At 37.2% G+C, this 18,498-nt stretch overlaps 1 protein-coding gene across 11 annotated transcripts in view; it reads left to right on the top strand.

Annotated features, from left to right (window-relative positions):
• SYNE2 (spectrin repeat containing nuclear envelope protein 2) overlaps window positions 1–18,498 on the top strand; it is a 330,018-nt gene that overhangs the window by 104,391 nt on the left and 207,129 nt on the right. For all 11 annotated transcript variants that reach the window (XM_032344453.1, XM_032344442.1, XM_032344445.1 and 8 more), the window contains exons 12-19: window positions 6,104–6,268; window positions 6,880–6,992; window positions 8,011–8,173; window positions 9,524–9,602; window positions 9,876–10,063; window positions 12,038–12,202; window positions 13,094–13,243; window positions 14,822–14,992. In XM_032344453.1, the coding sequence (XP_032200344.1) occupies window positions 6,104–6,268; window positions 6,880–6,992; window positions 8,011–8,173; window positions 9,524–9,602; window positions 9,876–10,063; window positions 12,038–12,202; window positions 13,094–13,243; window positions 14,822–14,992 (1,194 nt within the window). The remainder of the gene's footprint in view (window positions 1–6,103; window positions 6,269–6,879; window positions 6,993–8,010; window positions 8,174–9,523; window positions 9,603–9,875; window positions 10,064–12,037; window positions 12,203–13,093; window positions 13,244–14,821; window positions 14,993–18,498) is intronic.

Consider the following 18,498-nt stretch of genomic DNA (forward strand, 5'->3'; position numbering starts at 1 on the left):
GATAGTGTCAGATTATCTATGTCTTGAATGACATTGTGCTTAGTTCTATCAATTGCTGAGAGAGGGCTATTAAATCTATAGAATCATTCTGTTGCTGCTGTCAGATTATGCTTCATGTATTTTAAAACTTTATTAGTTGTGTATGTTTATGGTTGTTATGTCTCCCTGATGAATTGCCACTTTTATTAGTGTGAAACATTTTTGTTTATCTCTGGTAATACTTTTCTTTTTTTATGTCCACGTAATCTAATATCAGTATGATCATTCCAGTCTTACGCTGACTGTGTGATACATATTTTTCCTTCATTTGTTTTCAATCTATTTGAGTCTTTATATTTAAAATGCATCTCTGGGGGCACCTGGGTGGCTCAGTGGGTTAAAGCCTCTGCCTTTGGCTCAGGTCATGATCCCAGGGTCCTGGGATCGAGCCCTGCATCGGGCTCTCTGCTCAGCCGGGAGCCTGCCTCCCCCTTTCTCTTTGCCTGCCTCTCTGCCTACTTGGGATCTCTCTCTCTGTGTCAAATAAGTAAATAAAATCTTAAAAAAAAAAAATGCATCTCTGATGGGCAGTGTATGGTTGGATCTTGCTTTCTTATCCCTCATGATAATCTCTACCTTTTAGTTGGAGAGCTTTGTTAGTTAATATTTAATGGAATTATTGATATGATTCAATTTGGGTATACCATTTTACTCATTTTTTCTGTTAATTCCCTCTGTTTTTATATCTTTATTCTTTTCCTGCCTTGCTTTATCTTAATAATTTTTAGAATTTCATTTTAATGTATCTATTGGCTTTTTAGCTCTACTGCTTTGTATCAGATTTCTAGTGAGATTACAGTAAACATTTAAAAAGTTTTACAGTCTACGGAGTGTCTGAGTGGTTTAGTCAGTTAAGTTTGCTTTCAGCTCTGTTCATGATCTCAGGGTCCTGGGATTGATACCCACAATGGGCTCCCTGCTCAGTGGGGCTGGGGGGTTCTGCTTTTCCCTCTCTCTGTATTCTCTCTCTCTCTCAATAAATAAATAAAATCTTTAAAAAATTTTCTTATAGTCTACTTATACAACTTTTAAGTCATCATAGGTAGATAACTTTCTTCTGTAGAAATCTTGCAATTAAATTGATTTATTTATTTGTCATTCTTTACGCTCTACCTTCTTTATATATAAATATATATATGCCACAAACATGTTTTAAAGCCCCCAAAATCATGTTATAAATTTTTGCTGAAAATAGTCATACATTTTAAACAAATTAAGAGAAAAAAAAAGTCTCTTATATTTATCTAGACGTTTATCATTTCCAATGTTCTTCATTCCTTTTTAGAGGTCTGAGTTTCCATCTGAACTCATTTCCCTTCAGCCTGAAAAAACTTTAACTTACCTTATAATGCAGGTCTGGGGGAACAAATTCTCTTAGTTTTCTTTTATTTCTGAATGTCTTTATTTTGCTTATATTCTTTTTTTTTTTTAAAGATTTTATTTATTTATTTGACAGAGAGACATCACAAGTAGGCAGAGAGGCAGGCAGAGAGAGAGAGAGGAGGAAGCAGGCTCCCTGCTGAGCAGAGAGCCCGATGCGGGACTCGATCCCAGGACCCTGAGATCATGACCTGAGCCGAAGGCAGCGGCTTAACCCACTGAGCCACCCAGGCGCCCACTTATATTCTTTTTTTTTTAAGGTTTATTTTTTACTTTAGGTTTTATTTTTTATTTTAGAGAGAGAGAAAGAGAGGGCACAGGGTGAGGGGCAGAGGGAGTTGGAGAGAGAATCTCAGGGAGACTCCCTGCTGAGTGGGGAGCTGGATGTGGGGCTTGATCTCCTGATCCTGAAATCATGACCTGTGCCAAAATCAAGAGTTGGATGCCTAACCTACTGAGCCACCCAGGTGCCCACCTTCATTCTTTTTTTTTTTTTTTAAACATCTTTATTGAGGTATAATTTACATACTATACAATTCATTCATTTTAAATTGATAAATTAAATGATTTTTGGTGAATTTACAGAGTTGCAACAGAGATTTTATGGTCAGCAAGTCAAAAATACTCTTTGGCCCTGGGAAAGTTTTTTGATACCTGCTCAAGCCTCGTGGCTGTCAGGAGTTGCTAGCCTGTTTTCAGAATACATATTTCACATCATTTAGGAAGGTTGTTAAATAGTCAGGTTAGCTTAAAAGAGCCACCCTCTCCAAGTACCTAATTTGGGAGAACTGACAAAGCTCTGGAAACCTTCCCATCAAGGGGCAGGGCTCATTGCCCTGCTTTGAAACTGACCCTTGCAAAGGGCAGTATCTCTCCGTTACAAATACTCAACAAAATGGGAGAGGAAGAAGATATTGTCTGTAGAGTTAATAATGTTCCAGGTGGCAAAGACCTGGCATGATTTTATTAAGTATGATTTGGAAAAAGTGCCCAGAATAATGAAAAAAACACTAAAAAAACTATTTTTGCATGAGTAACTGCCGCAAATTGATAATAGCTTGAAAATCCATTCCTTAGTTGGATATAATAGAGCTCATTGTCTTGGTGTGGCAAAGGAGACATACTAACTTTGAAGCCATCAGGTGTATAAAAGTCAATACCATTTAGACAGTTTCTGGTTCAGTTGTTTGAGCACACAGTTAACTCAAAGCATCACAGTGAATGGTTTCATTTTAAGCCAGCTATGCAAAATAGCAATATTATGTTATTTTGACCTGACAAGATCAAGGCAGACCAGATACAAATTTCCATCCAAGTGCAAAAGTAATTTCCAAACTTAAGAAAGTGTGGAGCCAGTTTTTTTCTGTGGTAAGTGAGAAGGAAGAGAAATAAAAGGTAAATATCATCTTCTACTTTTCCTCTTCTGTACACAGAGAACCATTTCTGTACACAGAGTACCATTACACAGAGAACAGCTCCCAGGCAGAAAGAACACGTTCTATTCCAACCAGAATGTATACAGCTTTCTTTTAGGTGTGAAAAGATCATCAGTTGAACTAGAGCTGATGTTCTTAGCCTCTCTTTAACCCAGTCATGTAGCAAATTTCTGACTTATTTTGGCAAACACACAAATAATTTGGGTATAATGAAAGAACATATTAAAATTTCATAATAATAAAAACTTCTTTCGTTCTTTTCCAACTGGAGCCTTAATCACATACACTTAATGATTTAAGATTGTAGAGTTGCCTTTTGCCCTATGTTGTTTGAGAAGATAAACTTAACAAGCAACGGAAGTAAAACAACATACGACATGATATTCTTTACATGTGGAATCTTTAAAAATGGAGTCAGACTCAGAAACAGCAAGGAGAAAAGTTGTGCGGATTGGAGCATAGAGGGAATAGAAGTTGGTAAAAGGGTACAAACTTCCAGCTGTAAGTTGAGTAAGGTCACACAATGGCTGTACTTGGTTAATACTGTATTAAATCATTAAAATTTATTAAAAGAGTTGAATTTAAATGTTTTCACCAAAAAAAAGGATAAATGCATGAAGTGATTGGATGTGTTAATTTACTAGATAGTGGGAATCCTTCCACGAAGTATATGTGTATCAAATCACCATGATCAACACTTTAAATATCTTACAGTTTTGTCAATTACACCTCAATAAACCTAAAAAAAAAGAGTAAACAATGTGAGAACTATATTTAATGCTTCTAGTTTATGAATAGTTAGTTCCATTTGACTGCCTTTAAGAACCCTAGCTTTTTGCTCGTTTAACATCTTTATACTTGAGTATTGGCTCATATGTTTCTTTTTGATATTTGTCCTGCATACAGTGGTACCTGATAAATATTTTTCAGTCAGTTAGTGATGAATCAGATAACTCTATTCTTTTAAAAGTGTAATTTTGCTTTTTCTTTCCTCTATTTAAAATCAGTTTAAGAATTGTGGCAATTCATTCAGTAGAAATATAATGGAAAGAGAAATACAGATTTAAAACTCATGCTTTCTTTTTCTTTTTTTAAAACTCACACTTTCATTAGGGAAAGTTATTTGAATGAAACGCATTTTAAATTGTCTTGATCTTCATGGCAGTAGGTGTCTTTGGAATGAGAATACTGTAAAAAAACAGAATAGAGCTGTGTGAGTTCAGATAAAAACCACAGTCTTAAAAATTTTTTTATTTAAATTCGATTAATTCATATATACGATGTTGTTACTTGCAGAGGTAGAGGTCAGTGATTCATCGATTGGATAGAACACCCAGTGCTGATTACATCATGTTCCCTCCCCAGTGTCCCTCACCCAGTTTCCCCACCCCTTCATGCCTCTCCCCTCCAGCAACTCTCAGTTTTATTTCCTATGATTAAGAGTCTATTATGGTTTATCTCCCTCTCTAGTTTCATCTTGTTTTATTTTTTTTCCTCTCTGACTGGTGTGAGGTGATATCTCATTGTAGTTTTGATTTGCATTTCCCTGATGTTGAGCATCGTTTCATGTGTCTGTTAGCCATCTGGATGTCTTCTTTGGAAAAATGTCTATTCGTGTCTTCTGCCCATTTTTTAACTGGATTTTTGGTTTTTTGTATGTTGAGTTTGATAAATTCTTCATATATTTTGGATACTAACCCTATATCAGATATGTCATTTGCAAATGTCTTCTCACATTCTGAAGGTCACTGCTTATTTTTGTTGATTGTTTCCTTTACTGGATAGAAGCTTTTTTATCTTGATTAAGTCCCATTAGTTCATTTTTCCTTTTGTTTCCTTTGTCTCTGGAGTTTAGGAAACAAAACAGATGACTGGTGGGGTGCGGGGTGGGGGGGTGGAAACAAACTGGGAAACAGACTCTTAACTATAGAGAACAAACAGGTTTGCTGGAGGGGAGGTGGGTTAGATGGCTAATGGGGATTAAGGAGGGCACTTGAGATGAGCAGTGGGTGTTGTATGTTAAATAATGAATCACTGAAGTCTCCACCTGAAGCTGATATTACACAGAATATTAACGAACTGGAATTTAAATAAAAATTTGAAAGACAAAAAAATAATTAAAAAAAAAAGAAAAAGAAAAAGAAACAAAAAGAATTCCCTGTATCATAATCAGGTTCTTCCAGGGTCTTCCCTGGGCCCCTATGTTTGGCTCTGTTACATCGCTGACCACAGTTAACTGTAATCATGTACTTTGCTTCCCCCACTATGTGCTTCAGGCAAGACTTGTAGTTTTTTTGTTTTTCTGTTTTTTATATTTATCTGATTGACCCTTAGATATTGAGTGTTGTGTTACTTACTCTTCCCTTCTTGGCACATGGATTTGGGCAAGGTCCTACTCTTACTTTTATTTACTTGTTTAATTTGTGTTTCCTTCTAGACCCAGGCCCTCCTTCCATTTCCCTTTCTCCCTAGGCCACTATTGTGATGTGCTTAAGGTGTATCTTTTTGTTCTGTATGTTCTCTCAAAATACATATTATATTTGTATGCTCATATATTTGTAAATTACGTAAATCGATGTTATATGTTATTCTGCTTCTTAAATTTTTGAGCATGTATATTTAAAATGCTCCACTGTTCCAATGTACATGTAATTTGTGTCTAATTGCTATATGTACTCTATGGTGTGCAACCACCACATGCCCCTTCTCCTTTCTGGAAGATTTTTATAGCTCTATCAGTTATTAGCAAAATAGATTATTAATAAATGTTTGCGGGATGAATGAGTGAGTGAATGAATGAATGAGCAAACCAGTCAATCAATTTGGGAGTGAGTTCTGAGGGTCCTTAGTGGGGAAGAGATCCAGGTGGAAGGGACAGCAAGACTCAACACCTTGGGAGTGCCGTCAGTGTTTGGAGAAATAAGTAGTTGGCGTTTGTGTGACTCTTCTGGGTGCACGGAGTGATGGGAAGGCTGAGGAAGCAAGAGCTTTGTTTATTTATTTGAGAGAGAGAGAGAGAGAGAGAGGATGTGTGAGTGAGGGAGGGGGAGATGTAGAGGATGAGGGAGAGAATCCCAAGCAGACCCCCCACTGAGTGTGGAGCCTGTGGTGGGGCTCGATCTCACCACCCTGAGACCAGAGTCAAAACCAAGAGTCAGTTGCTCAACTGACTGGAGCCACCCAGGTATCCCCAAAGAAGTAAACTTTAGAAGAGCGTCGGCTGAAGCACAGATTTTTGTTTTTTTCAGATTAATATGTGGGAAACAGAGCTGAATCGTGCCTTGCCCTCACCGCTATGTCAAATTGAAGCCTGGCTCCAGAAGGTAGAGGAGCTTATAGATGAAGATTTGCCGGCTTCCCAGGATTACTGTGCAGCCATGGCTCTAATACAAGAGAAAATTACTTTAATCAAGGTTGGAATATAAAAAAGAAACGTGGAAAAATCTGTGCTTTGTTAGAGACTGTTCTTGAGGAAGACTGTGTCCTAGGGAGAAGGGAAGGAAATACAGTGGGTATTTGAGGATGGTTCAGAACGATTCTCGTGGGGATTTTGGGGAGCCATAGATACCTTCACTTTCTTCATGGGCATTCTGCTAGTTCAAGCTGGAAACAATAAGGTAGAGTCTAGTCAGTTCTAAAGCAATTGAAAAGCCTGACCAAAAAGGAGGGAAGAGACTGGTCTAAAATGTGGGAGATTGAGTTCTCAGTAAAATGGCCCGAATGAGTTTGATATGTGATGTTTATAGCACGTGAACCCACAAAGGAATGGAAAAGAAATCCAAAAACAAAAGATTTTGATAATGCTTTTACCAAAGAATCTACAGTCTGCCCCTCTGTAAAACGTTCCAGTTTAAAGCACTTAGGTTGAACATACTCATTTGCGAAGTTTTAGTTAAAAAAAAAGTAACGGCTTTATGATTTTGGGGGGGGGAAAAGACATGCCCAGAGCAAATGAGATGAACAAACCCCCAGTTACAACATGTGGCAAGAAGTCTGGTTCATGTCATGCTGAATTTCTTTCCAGAGTCTGATGGACAAATGTGATTGTCATTCCAATACTCTTCTGACATTCAAAAATGGAGATGAACTACATTTGCCACCGGTACCACCTAAGAAACTGGAGGAAATGAAAAGACGGTTTGTAACACTTTCCCTTCACCACTGCTGAGACCATTCCTGTTTGAGCCCTAATAGGAGGCCGCAGGGACCAGAGAATGACACATTTTTCGATACTTTCTGACAAGTATTCTTGAAATCTTGATGAATAGTACCTTCAGGTTCTGGGTGATAGTAACATTGTATCATGCTAACCATGCTTCCTCTCTCAGCCTATGATGGCGATGGGCAAAGTTCTGGATGTGGAGTCAGGAACTGAGCTCTGTATCTGAGTTTTGATGACATTACTGTCTTTCTGAGGGTATAGCCTCATTTTAAATACAGGAAGACAATAATCGCCAGGTTCATGTCTCACAGGGATACTGGGTGAAATGGGAGGTCGTATTTGAAAGCCCTCTGTAAACTCCAAAATAGGATAAACAGAGAGATTATTGAACTCATGGTTGTCCACCTCCGCTCCACTTTTCTCATCATTCATAAGTAATTCACTAGAATGATAACGAGAGGGCGTTAGCCTTAATAGGAAAGCTGTTTGAATATGTAAATGTTGAAATTATCGTTGCGTTCAGTTATAGAAAAGTTTACAAACTGGGTAGAATATTTTGGAGATTAACATTTATTGTAGGATTTTTTAAATAGGGGAATCATTTGTTCAGAAAATGTTCTGTTAGATGTTTTTTTTTTTAATCTCAGGAGGACTTGTTTTATATTTAGCCACAATGTTTGTTTTACTTTGGGGTTTTCTGTTTGTTTGTTTTGTTTTGTTTTAAGAAAAAAGAAGAGTTGGGGCACCTGACTGCCCTGGTTGGTAGAGCATGTGACTTCTGATCTCAGGGTCCCGAGTTCAAGCTCCATATTGGGCATAGTAGAGCTTACTTTAAAAAAAAAAAAAAAAAAAAAAAGATTTGAGGATACATCTGAGTTCCATGTGTTTAAAATAAAAAGCCAAAGACCCAATATTTTTAGAAATGCCAAATAGATTATCTCGCATTCGGGGAATAATACTAAGTTAAACTCTAAAACCTGCAATATTTTCCAGAATCAACAACATTTCGGGGAAAAAATTCATTCCACGTCTAGAATTTCATTACTATAAGTGCTCAGTTCTTGGTTTGCTAGATGAAGTGAAATTAAAGTTGGATGTTTGGAACATCAAATATGGGAACAAAGAATCTGTGGAATTGTTGCTGGAAGACTGGCATGTAAGCTTTTTACTTTGTGTCGTAGACAGTATTCTCCATGTCTGGGAGCTGGGTTTGCATTTTTCCTTGGCACAGTTTCCCTTCACCTTTTCAGGTTTTGAGATGAGTTTTCTTGGTAGCTTTCATTAACTTAAAATTGCCTGGAGAGCAGAAGTATATAGATAGTCACATAAACAGACAGTGGGAGGAAGAAGAAAGAGAAAACAGCATTATTTACCTTACCAGGGGAGAGTCAGTTAGCCAGGCTACTTAACATAATAGTTGGAAGATGTTTCAACGTTATTTCCGTTAACAGTTCCCACTTTCACTTGTTTAATATTTTTTTCCCACTCAGATTCATGGTTTCATTCAAAAATTAGTTTTTTTCTTAGAACATTTCGTCTTAGCCTTTCAAATTCTAAGAGTGGGAAAGACAGTGTATTTTGTCTTGAGGCTTTTCTTGGAGAGGGGGTTTGGTTCTTGCAATTTATAGGGAGAAAGTGTTGCAACGACTTAAATATATATATGTTCATTTGTAAATTAAAAGCATCCTAGAAATTTCTACAATTAGGACTTATCATTCTTTCTGTTCCCTTCTTTGTGGAATGAGACCCCCAAAATCTTGGAAAAATCCAAGGTTGTATTTTGCAGTGCAAAAATTGAAAAAGATGTTGAAGAGAGATGTATTTACAGTGGATGATTTAAACACTATACATTCCCGAATAGGAGGCATCATTCTAAATTAGACTAGGTTTTGAATATCTTTCTTTCTTTTGCATTCTTTGATTTCTCATTTTTCCATTTAAGTAATCATACCATTGGAGCCTAGTAAGTGCACAATAAATAGGAGTTTTTAGTTAACTCTGCATTTTTCCATAGCAGAGTTTACTTGCATAGGACACATAATTTGACTAATATCAGTGTCTCAAATGTTTTTATGTGACAGGTGGTAACTATTTATAGCATAATATAATATGTCTAATCAAAATTATTGGTTATTAAATGTGCAAAATAAGAGAAACTGATATAAATTATGTAATATTAATAAATACATGAAACAGGAGATTTTTGAAAATTCTGTACTTCACTTGTCTTTTCCTGCAGGAGGAAAACCACTCTAGAACTGTATCACTACAGTAAGATAAACTTTGTCAGGTCTCATACCTGCCTAGTGTTCATGCTCCTACTTCTATTTCTTAGGTCTTAACTGTCTTTCTTCATGACCTGCTCTTCTCTTCTACCCAAATATACAGTATTTAGGCCTTAAAGAAATTTTGGTGCCTACGTGTTTCATCAATATTTATGTCTCTATCTGGCACATTTTAAATAGTAAAAAAACTGTCAATGTTTTTTTTTTCCTTTCCCTCCCAGAAATTTATCGAAGAAAAAGAATTCCTAGCTCAACTTGAAACTTCCTTTCAGAAATGTGAAGAAATCCATAAGAATTTAGGTAAAGCTGTATAGTTACTTTTTGATGGAATGACCATCACTTAAAAATAGCATTTTATCTGTTTTGCTTACTTTATACCTTCATGTTTTAGGAATTGGTTTTACGTATTTTTTTTTTTTTTTTTGAAAACCCTTGCATTCACTTTTAATATTATCGAGTATTTATTTATTTCAACACTGTCAATTAATATACAAGTATTTTTCTTAAGAGTATGATTTTTATTAATAATAAACTGTTTTCTGAGATTACTTTCTTGTTTTGTTAACATTATAGCTGGAGAATATCAGGATATTAGTAAAGAATATACCATGGTGGAATATAATGTTTGTATGTATAAAAAATATATATATAATGTGAAATCCACTCTACAAAAAGTTCTGACATGTTGGGCTACTTATATGGAAAAACTTCGCTTACTCAAGGCTTGTTTTGAGGAGACAAAGAAGGAACAGATTAAAGAGGTATTTTCAGTCTAATGGTACCTCCTCAGTTTTACTTTCTTTTCTTTTTTTTTTTTTCTTCCATTTTGTTTGGAGATCCTCATTTTCAATCCAAAAATGAGAGGCCAGGGAAAGTAAACATGACTCTTGGAAAAATTCTTTAAGGTATTGGAAAGAGTTTAGTTTCTTTCTAATATAATTGTCAAAAGGAAGTTTTCTCCTCATTATAGGTGTTAAACACACATACACACACACACACACACACACGCACACACACATACAGTGTAGTTTTTGAAAGATATATTGCTAAGTTCTTTGGAAAGAAAATAGAAGACTTGGAGTATTTGATAGCTTATAGATACATTTAACTAAAGTTGATATTTTAAAAAGTTTTATTTTTCCATTTGGTTGAATACATTTCAGCTCTAAAATCTCTGAGTTTCTAGAGGAAGAAAATGAAAATACCTTAGACTTATGTGGAGAGGCATGGAAGAAATTTCAGTGTCATTCATTATTCTTTTCATTTGCTAGTCATGTAATAATCTGTTTTATGATTATTCTCTGAGGTAGTGTTTCTTTCTTTCATTTGTTTTTCCCTGTTGCAAATAGATATAGACAGGTTAAACATTTTCCAAATAGAAACTAAAGTTACCCAGCTGAAATGGACTGTTTATATGAAAGTAAAATTTGGGATACGTGTAGGAATGCAGGAAGAATATTTGAGGGGTTAGTGAGTCATTCTCCCTGTCTCCTGTAGTGATACTACAAATCTGAATCTTTGACTTTCAACACTCATGTGTTTAAAGATTTTTTTAAAAGTTTTAATTTAATTTTAGTCGGTTAACATACTGTGTAATATTAATTTCATTTGTACAATGTAGTGATTCAACACTTGGGTGCGGCACCCAGTGCTCATAAGGACAAATTTACTCCTTAATCTTCTTCACCTATTTCTCCCATCCCCCCAATTACCTTCCCTCTAGTGGCCATCAGTTTGTTCTCTATAGTTAAGAGTCTGTTTCTTGGTTCCTCCCACCTCTCTCTCTCTCTCTCTCTTTGTCCCTTAGCTTAGTTTCTTAAATTCCACACATGAGTATAATCATATGGTATTTGTCTTTCTCTGACTGACTGACTTTGCTTAGCATTATACTCTCTACCTCCATCCATTAAAGATCTTTTATGAAAATTCACATAACTGAGAAAAGCAACACACTAAGCCTTGCAGTTTCCAAACTCTGTGCTGAGGTGTCCTGAGCTGCCAAAGAGGACTTTCACAATAATTTAATGTTTGAAGGAAACACACCATCAGTCTGTAGGACACCATGCAGCACATAACTACTAAGTGGTTTGGACCCGCCTACTTGAAAATAAGACCTGTAAGATAAATCTGGCCTAGGGACTCTATCAAAAAATTACTGAGACATTTAGGGGACCATGAACTGATAAATGCTTGAGAACCTTTGCTCCAAGTTCATTAACCACTTAAGAAAGATAGAACATCAGGGGTGCCTGGGTATTTCAGTTGGTTAAGTGTCTGCCTTTGGCTCAGGTCATGATCCAGGGATCCCAGGATGGAGTCCCACATGGGGCTCCCTGATCAGCAGGGAGTCTGCTTCTCCCTCCCCCTGTCCGTGCGCGCACACGCGCGCGCTTTCTCTCTCTCTCTCTCTCTCTCTCTATCTCTCCCTCTCCCGTGCACGCGCAAATAAATACATACATACATACATACATACAATCTTAAAAAAAAAAAAAAAAAGAAAGAAAGAACATCAGTTGCTTCCTAAAAGTTTAGGACCAGAAGTGATGACAGACAGCTGGTGTCTGCCAATTAGTGATCAGGAATGAAGAGCTAGTCCAACAGGGAAGGGAAGGCTCAGAATCCCTAAGAACCTCACATTCGCTTTTGCTTAGAATCAACCTTAGTAAAGATCTCTTCTGGATAATAGAAAGACAAGTATTAATGTCATTAAAATGTGTTGCTTCTGTGTTGTGTAGGTGCCCTTTGAGACACTATCCCAATGGAATGTAGAACATACTACTTTAAACGAAGTGGGAAATTTCCTGATTAAAGTCAGTAATGATGTAGTTGGATCATCTATTTCTAAAGAACTGAGAAGGCTGAATAAAAGATGGAGAAAATTTATTACCAAAACTCAGCTTGTAAGTTTTTTTGGTTTTGTTTTTGTTTTTTTCGTAACAGTTTCATTGAGCTATAACTCCCATGCCATACAGGTCACTCATTTGAAGGGTGTAACTCAACGTGTTGAGTATATTCAGAGTTGTGTGGCCATCACCATCGCACATTTTTGAACATTTTTGTCACCTCCTAAGGAAGCTCTGTACCCCTTAGTCGTCACTTCCCACCTTCTCCCAGTCTCCTCAGCAGCCACTAATCCACTTTATGTCTCAGTAGATTTGCCTTTTCTGGATATTTCTCTCAGATGGGATCATGTAATATCTGGTCTTGTGTTTCTTGCCTTTTTTCACTTAGCATAATGTTTTCAAGGTTCATCTGTGTTGTAGCATGTATCAGTACTTCCATTTCTTTTTATGGCAAATAATAATCTATTTTATGGGTACCCAACATTTTACTTATGCATTGATCAGTTCATGCGCACTGGCTTCTTTCCACCTTTTTGTCTATTACTAATAATGTTGCTGTGAATGTTTATGTGCAGGTTTTTGTGTGGAAAAGTAATATATTGCTTTCTAGTTGAAATTCATTTACTATTAATAGAATAACATAAGCATTTTTACCTACCGATTTCAAGTTTCTTGAGAACATACGCCAAGCTTTATATAGCTTTATAGTTAGCATAGTGCCTTATAAAAGTAGACCTTTAATTAATAATTTTTGAATTTAAATGATTAAATTATTGTTTCTTAGTAATTCAAGACAGGTTTTTTTGGGGAAATACTCATTCTTTATAACACTGTTATTAAGTGATAAGTCCCAGAAATACATTGAATATATTATGTCCATTTATGGTTGGTAATAATATAACTTCACATAAAAAATATGGGCTTTAAGTTTCATGACATTTTTTATAGGAGATGAACCTTCCACTTATAAAAAAACAGGATCAGCCCGATTTTGAAAATTATGAAAATGCTCAGCTACCTAAAGAAGGAAAACCAACTGTTGATTTTTCAAGAGATATGTCAATAGAACTTCCTGAAAATCATAATCAGAATATAAAGGTAAAATAGTTATATTTTATATATTTCATTTGTATATAGAAATAACTTGGCGATTTAACAAAAAGTTTTTTTAAGTAGGCTCCATGCATGGAGCCCAGAGCAGGGCTTGACCTCATGACCCTGAGATCGAGACCTGCACTGAAATCAAGAGTTGGATGCTTAACCGACAGAGCCACTCAGGTGCCCCAACTTGGCTGTTTTTCTTTTGATAAAAGCATATTGTTGAAACAGTGGTAAATGTGATTATTGGATAACATTTAAAGTATGGTCATTTTCCACTAGAATGTGTAAGTGGATCCCTTCATGAAGGAGCTTTCACTGTCCAAGTCTGTGTCTCTTACTCGCTGAGGACTTTCACAGGCATGCAGAAGCAGCCATGACATCTAGACTGTGGAAACAGAGTTGATATTTTCTTCAGATGATTTCTGACTTGTGCTCAGGGACTGCCCAGCTTTTGTCTAGCCCCTGGCCTGTGTCTTGCTTCCTTTCTGTACAACGGGGGACAATATAATCTTTATTTCTTGTTTTGTTGGAAAATTTGGACAATGATTTAGTATATAGACAAGACTACGGAAAAGGAACAAAGAAAGAATTATATACATGTAAGATATAATACCTGGGATTTACGAAATGTGCCCCCTTCCAAATAATAATGGATCCAACTTCACCTGAACTAAGTTTTCACTGGCTTTGGCCAGTGGCCCTGATGGAATGCCAGTGTTTCCCACCATAAGGAGACCTGATGAGAGATAGAGATAGTCTTGAAAGATCTGAAGTTGTGCAGTATGCTTTTAGAATATAAGAATGTGGAATACTATTTTCTTCTAAAACGTTTAAGATACAGTCGATTAACAACAACTTTACGAATGGATCTATCATGTAAGGTATAAAGCAGCAGCATAACAGCCTACAGGCTACTGAGAGATGATTAATGGGACAAGGCTTCATTTTGAAGCCTTGTGTTGAAGCTGGATTCCGAGTCCCTTCCTGGTGATGATGTTTCACAGCTACTGTTGCACAGAGTTGTGTTTAGTTAAATTGTATATGAGTTTTAGACATTTCTGTAGAGTCATTACCCTAATTTCCTAACCCTTAATCTTTTTATCTGTAAAGTGGAGCTGATAGTAAATAAATGATAGGAATGATATTCTCATTAAGAAAATATATGTGTACATGGAGCACCTGGGTGGCTCAGTTGGTGAAGCATCTGCCTTCAGCTCAGTTCATGATCCCAGGGTCTTGGGATCAAGCCCCGTGTGGACTCCCTGCTCAGTGGGGCATCTGCTTCTCCCTTTGGCCCTCCCCATGCTCGTGCTCTCTCTCTCTCTCTCTCAAATCAATAAAATCTTAAAAAAAAAAAAAAAAAGGAAATATATGTGAACAAAATTTTTGCTTTCTAAAGTGATTAATACGATCATAAAGTGCTATTATCATTGTCCCAAAACTAGGTTTTAAGTTACTAAAATAAATAGGTTGAATTAGCTGTCTTCAGGAAAAAAATACACAACTTCCTTTTTTTAACTGAAAATTCTTTTCTAATATAAATGTTGTTCTTAGCAATAATTGTGACTGTTGTAGGCTGGGGAAGAACGTGAAAAAGAAAATGAATTCACAGGGCAATTTCAAGTGGCTGAAGAGGTTGAAAAACTCATTGGGCAAGTGGAAATCTGGGAGGCAGAAACCGAATCTCTTTTGGAGCTTCTGAGACATCAAGAGGGTGTCGATGCCTCAGTGGAAGAGCGTTTGCAGGTATGAGTGTAAAAGTATTAAAAGGATAGATTTCATGGTTGTGGACTTAAGTATTAAGATAAATATAAGGTTTTGAGGCACCGGGGTGGCTCAGATGGTTAAGCGTCTGCCTTCAGCTCAGGTCATGATCCCAGGGTCCTGTGATGGAGCCCCGCATCAGGCTCCTGGCTCAGTGGAAGTTTGCTTCTCCCTCTCCCTCCCCCTGCTCATGCTCTCTTTCTCTGTATCTCTGTCTCAGGTGAATAAATAAGATCTTAAAAAAAAAAAGATAAATACAGTTTTGTTTTGTTTTTTAAAGATTTTTTCTTTATTTATCTGACAGAGATCACAAGTAGGTAGAGAGGCAGGCAGAGAGAGAGGAGGAAGCAGGCTCCCTGCAGAGCAGAGAGCCCGATGCGGGGCTCGATCCCAGGACCCTGGGATCATGACCTGAGCCGAAGGCAGAGGCTTAACCCACTGAGCCACCCAGACACCCCGATAAATACAGTTTTAAAGTAAGTAGTAATAGGGGGTGCCTGTGTGACTCAGTTGAGTGTCTGACTCTTGATTTTGGCTCAGGTCATGATCTTAGGGTCGTGGGATGGAGCTTTTTCTTGGGCTCTGTGCTCAGTGGAGAGTCTGCTTGAGATTCTTTCTCCTTCTCTCCCTGGCCCCCCCACCCTGCTCATTCTCTCTATTTCTAAATAAATAAAATCTTAAAAAAAAAAATAAGTAGTAATAGGACTGTTTGAGTTTTCTTTGTTCAGAGTTTTAATAACTGCATGGATTGTCATCCCTGGATCATTTGCTGTGATTTTGCTTGAAGACAGAGAATAGGTTAGGAGACCACCAATACTACCTTATGACTCTCAATTCTTGAACTAATTTTCCCAGCTACAGAATGGAGATTAAAATATTCTCTTGTTTCCAGGGGCAGTGGGGACATGATGTGTCAGATAGGTCAGTGCCCTGTGACTATAAGAGATTATAGGATCCGTGCTTTGAAAGCTCACCCACTGATTAAGCCACTTTCCCTTCCTTCCTTGATGCAGGGAGGGTGACGGATGTTGTTAAAACCGCTCTGTCTTTATTCTCTGGCAGTTCAACTCATTGAAAAGCAATGAGGCAAGAGTGTGTTTTAATATCATTCAGTTCTCCTGGGAAAGAAGTTACAATTGAGGTTTTTACTGAGTTCCCGCTCAGCTATAAAACTTATGGAGCATGTCATAAATTACAACAAGATGGAAAGTTCCTGGGATAAAGGAATATTTATATAATTATTTTTTTAAACCTGCCTTTCTGAAAGGTGTTTATATAGCATTTTGTGTTTTCATGGTTTATAGTAATGGTTTTCTAAAAAAGGATTTTATTAATTTATTTGACAGAGATCACAAGTAGGCAGAGAGGCAGGCAGAGAGAGAGTGGGGGAAGCAGGCTCCCCACTGAGCAGAGAGTCCCATGCGGGGCTCCATCCCAGGACCCTGAGATCATGACCTGAGCTGAAGGCAGAGGCTTAACCCACTGAGCCACACAGGTGCCCCAGAATGGTATTTTTTGTTGCTTTGTAAATATTAAAAAAAGTTAACCTGTGCCATCTGTCAGTGCTTTTATTTATTTTTATTTTATTTTTATATTTATTGTTTTGCTATAACTAGAATTTATTTTAGTGAAAGAAATGAGCAAGGAATGAGAAATTCAATATTTTAAAGCCTTCTGTAAACAATGAAAATACAAACATACTGGAATATATTTATGTTAACAAGGAATTAAGTAGCTCTTTACTAGAGCAAGATATATGGTGCATAAAGAAATGCAAATTGCGGGGCATCTGGATGGCTCAGTTGTTAAGCATCTGCCTTCAGCTTGTGTCATGATCCCAGGGCCCTGGGATTAGGCCCCACATGGGGCTCCATGCTCGGTGGGGAGCCTGCTTCTCTCTCTCCCACTCCCCCTGCTTGTGTTCCCTTGCTTGCTTTGTCTCTCTCTGTCAAATAAATAAAATTAAAAAAAAAAAAGAATTGCTGGGGCTCCTGGGTGGTTCAGTTGTTAAGCTTCTGCCTTAGGCTCAGGTTATGATCCTGGGGTCCTGGGATTGAGCCCTACATCGGGCTCCCTGCTCATCGGGGAGTCTGCTTCTCCTTCTCGCACTCCCCCAGCTTGTGTTCCCTCTCATGCTGTTTCTCTGTCAAATAAATAAATAAATCTTAAGGGGAAAAAAAAGAAATGCAAATTGCTGAGCAGTATAGGTGATATGATTTTTAAAAATGGTTTTTAAAATCGTTTTTTTTAATTTAAATTTTAGTTAGTTGACATACAGTTCAATATTAATTTCAGAAATCGAGTTCAGCAGTTCATCATTTACATGGAACCCCAGTGCTCATCATCACAACTGCCCTCCTTAATACCCATCTCCCATCTAGCCTGTCCCCGACCCAACTCCCTCCATCAACCCTGTTTGTTCTTTGTAGTTAAGAGTCTCTTGGGGTGCCTGGGTGTCTCAGTGGGTTAAGCCTCTGCCTTCGGCTCAGGTCATGGTCTCAGGATCCTGGAATTAAGTCCCGCTTAGGGCTCTCTGCTCAGGAGAGCCTGCTTGCTTCTCTCTCTGCCTGCCTCTCTGGCTACTTGTGATCTATCAAATAAATAAATAAAATCTTAAAAAAAAAAAAAAAAAAAAGAAGAGTTTCTTATAATTCGTTTCCCCCCTCTGTCTTTTTGCACCCTCCCAAATGTTCATCTGTTTTGTTTTGTTTCTTAAATTCCACATATGAATGAAATCATGTGGTATTTGTCTTTCTCTGATTGACTTATTCTGCATAGCCTAATACACTGTAGCTTCATTTACTTTGTTGCAAATGGCAAGGTTTCATTCTTTTTGATGGATGAGTAATTCCATTGTATAAATACAATCTTTATCCATTCATCGGTGGGTGGACATTTGGATTCTTTCCATAGTTTAGCTATTGTTGATAATGCTGCTATAAACATTGGGGTGCATGTACCCCTTCGAATGTATATTTTTGTATCCTTTGGGTAAATACCTAATAGTGCAATTGCTGGATCGTAGGGTAGTTCTACTTTTGGCTTTTTGAGGAAGTTCCATGCTCTTTTCCAGAATGGCTGTGCCATTTGCATTCCCACCAACAGTATAAGAGGGTTCCCCTTTATCCTTGCCATCACCTGTTGTCTCTTGTTAATTTTAGCCATTTTGACAGTTGTGAGATGGTATTTCATCATAGTTTTGATTTGTATTTCCCTGATAATGAGTAACGTTGAGGATAAAACAATTGCATTTTATACTTCATGCTTTTACATCCATAGAAAAATGTGTGTAAAGATAAACAGAGAACTAATTCTGTGTTGATCCTGTATTATGTCCCACTCTTAGCACAATTCCTGTTGCCTAGTAGATGCAAACCAAGTATTTTTAAAATGAATGTGTGAATGATTGACTTAAATGGCCACAAAGGGAAGAATGGGGAAGAAGAGAAGCTTTTGATTTACATTCTGTACCTTTCCATTTCTGAGTT

The sequence above is a fragment of the Mustela erminea genome, chromosome 5 (assembly GCF_009829155.1).
Source record: "Mustela erminea isolate mMusErm1 chromosome 5, mMusErm1.Pri, whole genome shotgun sequence".
Taxonomy (NCBI): Eukaryota; Metazoa; Chordata; class Mammalia; order Carnivora; family Mustelidae; genus Mustela; species Mustela erminea.